Source organism: Octopus bimaculoides, chromosome 14 (assembly GCF_001194135.2).
Source record: "Octopus bimaculoides isolate UCB-OBI-ISO-001 chromosome 14, ASM119413v2, whole genome shotgun sequence".
Taxonomy (NCBI): domain Eukaryota; kingdom Metazoa; phylum Mollusca; class Cephalopoda; order Octopoda; family Octopodidae; genus Octopus; species Octopus bimaculoides.
This window is the reverse complement of record NC_068994.1, coordinates 53773328-53777786: the sequence shown is the minus strand read 5'-3', so window position 1 is coordinate 53777786 and position 4459 is coordinate 53773328. Positions and strand designations below refer to the sequence as shown.

Sequence of the window (4459 nt, the reverse complement as noted above, 5' to 3'; positions counted from 1 at the left end):
AGACCAAAAAAAGCAATGGGGGGAAAATGGTGATCGGAAACCCTTTTTGTCTTTTGAGAAGATAGGCCATGTGTTATATTCATTTTCACATGTTACCCTTTAAAAATGATCTATAAACATAAGCACAAGGCCAGAAATCTGAAGGAAAGGGATGAATTAATAAACCCTAATACATGACTGGTACTTTATTTTATCAACCTCGGAGGGATGAAAGGCAAAGTTGACCTTGGCGAGATTTGAACTCAGAATGTAAAGAGCCATAACTAAATACCACAAAGCATTTTGTTTGACACTAATTCTGAAATTCCACAGCTTCTTAATAATGCTTCCAAATTTTGGCACAAGGCCAGTAATTTCGGGGGAGGGGGTAAGTCGATTACATCAACTCCAGTGTCCAACTGGTACTTAATTTATCGACCCCAAAGGGATGAAAGGCAAAGTTGACCTTGGCGGAATTCGAACTCAGAACATAAAGAGACAAAATGCTCCTAAGCATTTTGCCCAGTGCAGTAATGATTCTTCTACCAGCTTGCCACCTTAATGATGATGATGATGATGATGATGATGATTTCTAACATGGGCACAAGGCCACAGCTTACAGATGAAGGAATAGTTAATTAAATGTAAATCGATTTAACTTCTACTGATTTTATGATGAAGGAGTGTTCCTCCTTCAAGTCTTCAATCAACTTCTAGCAATGAAACTGCCAACTACACACTCACACAATTTGTGTGTGTATATACATACATATATATAAATATATATTTCTTGACCTTTGGGATTCATGAAGTCAGTTGTCCACAGTTTCCATTACATATAAGTGACCAAGATCACAACATCCTTCCTGAACGGGACACCAATCTATCGTAGGGTTCAAGCCAGCAATTCTGAGGAGAGGGGGTCATATCCATTACATCGACCCCTATACTTAACTAAGACTTTACCAACCCCAAAGGGATGAAAGTCAAAGATGACTTCAGTAGGGCCTTCCTTCATAACCCTTGGTTTGATATATATATATATGTATGCCTACACACACACACACACACACACAAATATATACTGACCAAAGTCTTGTGAGTGGATTTGGTAGACGGAAGCTGAAAGAAGCCCGTCGTATATATGTGTGTATATATATATATATATATATATATATATATATATATATGTGAGTGTGTCTGTGTTTGTCTTTCCAACTATCGCTTGACAATCGATGTTGGTGTGCTTATGTCTCTGTAACTAAGCAGTTCAGCAAAAGAAACCAATAGAATAAGTACTAGGCTTACAAAGAATATGTCCTGGGGTCAATTTCTTTAGCTAAAAAACCCTTTGAGGCTGTGCTCCAGCATGACCACAGTCAAATGACTGAAACAAGCGAAAGAATAAAAGAAAAGAATATACACATTCATATTATATGCATACATATATATCACATATATATTATATACATCCAGGCACATACACATATTACACACACACATATATAAAATATGGGTGTTTAGTTCATAGGTGATCTAAATGAAAAGGAATGCTACATAAGTGCTGTAACGGATTACTAGGGCTCCAAGGTTATAAGCTGAGATGGTAGTTATGGAGCCATTGCAGATTTCCGATGCAGTGGATATATACAATTGTTAAAGAGGACAACAAACATTAAGGCAAGGCAAACATCTCAAGTCCCTCCTATGGGATATTCCGGAATATCCCAGAAACAGCTGTAAGACTGAATTTTTTTTCCAATAATAATAATAATGTATATGACTTGAGATGTTTGCCTTGCTTTAATGCTTGCTGTCCTTTTTAACAATTATATATAGATATATAGATATATATATATATGCATGCACTGCAGATGTTTTCATGGAGAGGGACTAGTTTAATCTAGTTGTTTCTGGCTTAAATTGGCTGTAGCCAAGCAATGCCAACATTATTAAATCTATTTAGCTGAGACTATGATGATGATGATGATGAGGGTGGTGAAGTTTGAAGTCATGGTGGGGAGGATAGTGGAACGAGAGAGAATTGGGTGGGTGAGAGGTGAGGGAAGGGAACAGAGAGACAGTTGTGAAAACAGACATTTAGGTCTGAAACTACTGATCAGTGAGTTCCAACTGTCTTGCCCTGGTAGACACTGTGGACACAGCGATAAGAGTTTCCAGTGAGACAGTTTAATTATCACTGGTGTCCATGGCACACTTTCCTATGTTCCCATCCCAGATGGAATTCTTTGTCAGTCGGTCCTGCCGTTTCTTTTCTGAAAAACAAAAGAAAAAAGAAATCTATTTTTAATAATGACCGATATAGACATGGATTGTTTGGTTGGTCGTTTCTAAAATTATGCTTTACACCAGTGCTACTCAAAGTGGTGGTCCACGGACCGGTGCCAGTCCGTGAGCCATCAGCTGCTGGAATACAGTGAGTTTCACAAATTGAGATTAGAGGCATTCAGAAGTAGTCTTGATGAGGGAGAGAGAGTACAACATATCTAAACTGTGTCACTGCACTCCATACAATTTCCACTGTATATGGGAATGCCAGTATGGTCCTTAGTCGGATGGGAGTGTTGTATATCTTAAAAAATGGATATATTGAGTGAACCTAATAGTCAAAGTGGCTACCTACATGCCACAGGTCCATCTTATCAGAGTTCACAACAGACTAATCAACAACACCAGCACTTACAACAATGCTCAACATTAACACTTTGCTTAGCGAAACCTACCTCTAGCTTCTTTTAGTTGCTGGCGTTCTTGATCTCGTTTCTGTTTAGAAATGTGAGGTGTAAGACCAAGAGCTCCTGTAACCATCCGGCGAGCTGTAATAGCTGATGTTTCTGGCCTTGGTTTATAAGGCTGTAGAAACTCTGAAAAATAAACAAAATCAATAAACACTTAAACTGTGTTTGGGTTGGAATGCTTTATATATAATTCAATACTTCAGAAAAAAATACTATTCTTTCTGGATTTCTTTCCATTTGTGCAAAACCTAAACTGGGTCGATATTCACAACTACCATCTTTCTTACACATCACAGTTCAGTCTCTTCTCTAGCACAGGATTCCTCTTAAATCCAGAATTTTCTCTCAGCTCATTTGTGCTTCATAGTTCATGTCTGCCAACATCCCACATCCAGCGTAATATGTTTGCCTCATTTCTTCCCAGTCATCACATGACCTCTACATTTAGGGCCCAAGTTTTGTTGCTGTGCAACATTGCATTTTGTGTACAAATTTCATACAATCTACACTTGGCAGGGGAATCCCTTTGTTGCCAACAAAGGTAACAGCTCCTTGAAATTCTTGTTTACTTGTTCTTACTCTGGCTAGTCAGCTTTTTCAGGCAGCCCCTTTTCACTGCTAATTTGATCACCCAGAGAAGAGTCATTACCAGGTACTTTTAGGGAAACCTCTTAACATTTGAAATAATATATTTTACAGGTCCTATTACTTGTCACTCCTGTGCCTCTTTCATACACACAGACTGTCCCCTCTGTCCACCTGCTTGTGATCTCATTAAACCTCATGTGGACCCATAGTTTAGACTGGTTACATTGTATGAAATTCGTGCCAAGAAAAAGTCAAAGTAGACAGTGTTTAAGGGGGAAGGAGTTGTAGGGAGAGACATGGGTGAAAGAGATATGATAACAATTTAGAACATGAGTGGAGTAAGAGGATAGAATTTTAGAGAGAGGTGAATGGGTGAAATGAGGAGAGAAAGAAGAGAGAGAGAGGAGAGAGAGAGAGAGAGAGAGAGAGGATGGGAAAGAGGTAGAGGAGTAGAGAGAGGGGGGAAAGGAGTTAGAGGGAGAGACAGAGGGGGGAGACAGAAAAGGGGTCATAAACAAAGGGAGAGAAAGTGAAAAAGGAAGGAAAAGACTTGATGACAAGAGGGTAAAATGGTAAAAAGTGGGATGGAACTAAAGACATGGTAAATGAAAGGTCTCAGCTGTAATGCCTTTAATCACAGATTGGCTTATTCAGGGCTGACCTAGCGCTAAACAATAAAACAACAGCAAGAGAACTAAAGATGAATTTACTACAGAACTGACTCAGAATTTAAGAATTGGTGCCAAACTTACCAGTACAACGTTTAGCTTTCTGTTTAGACTTTTTCGAAGCTTCTGACATTGGTCGTACTTTCAAAAGTGGGTGATTTTGGGCCAAAGCATCATTAGCTGAAAATAAATCATAGAAAGAACATTATACAGATTGGAAGAGAAGAATTTATCAGTAATTTTGTTCTGTACATTCCTAACTCTTTCCTGACTGCATTCTTAGCTATGTTTCAATTAATGAGCTATGAGGTAAAGTAACAAGCTCTTTATACATTATTAGATTACTGTTTAGAAGGCACATGGTTCAATGGCTAGAGCATCTGGCTTATAATCACAAGGTAGTGAGTTTGATTCCTGAACCAGGCTGTGTGTTGTGCTCTTGAGCAAGACACTTTATTTCACGTT

At 38.6% G+C, this 4459-nt stretch overlaps 1 protein-coding gene across 1 annotated transcript in view; it reads right to left on the bottom strand.

Moving 5' to 3' along the window:
• Window positions 1-1275: 1275 nt before the first annotated feature.
• The window catches only part of LOC106867709 (probable serine/threonine-protein kinase DDB_G0282963), a 28435-nt gene continuing 25251 nt past the window's right edge, over window positions 1276-4459 (bottom strand). The window contains exons 9-11 of the mRNA XM_052972869.1: window positions 4079-4174; window positions 2724-2864; window positions 1276-2255 (exon numbers count right to left, since the gene is read on the bottom strand). Of these exons, the coding sequence (XP_052828829.1) occupies window positions 2170-2255; window positions 2724-2864; window positions 4079-4174 (323 nt within the window). The 3' untranslated portion in view covers window positions 1276-2169. The remainder of the gene's footprint in view (window positions 2256-2723; window positions 2865-4078; window positions 4175-4459) is intronic.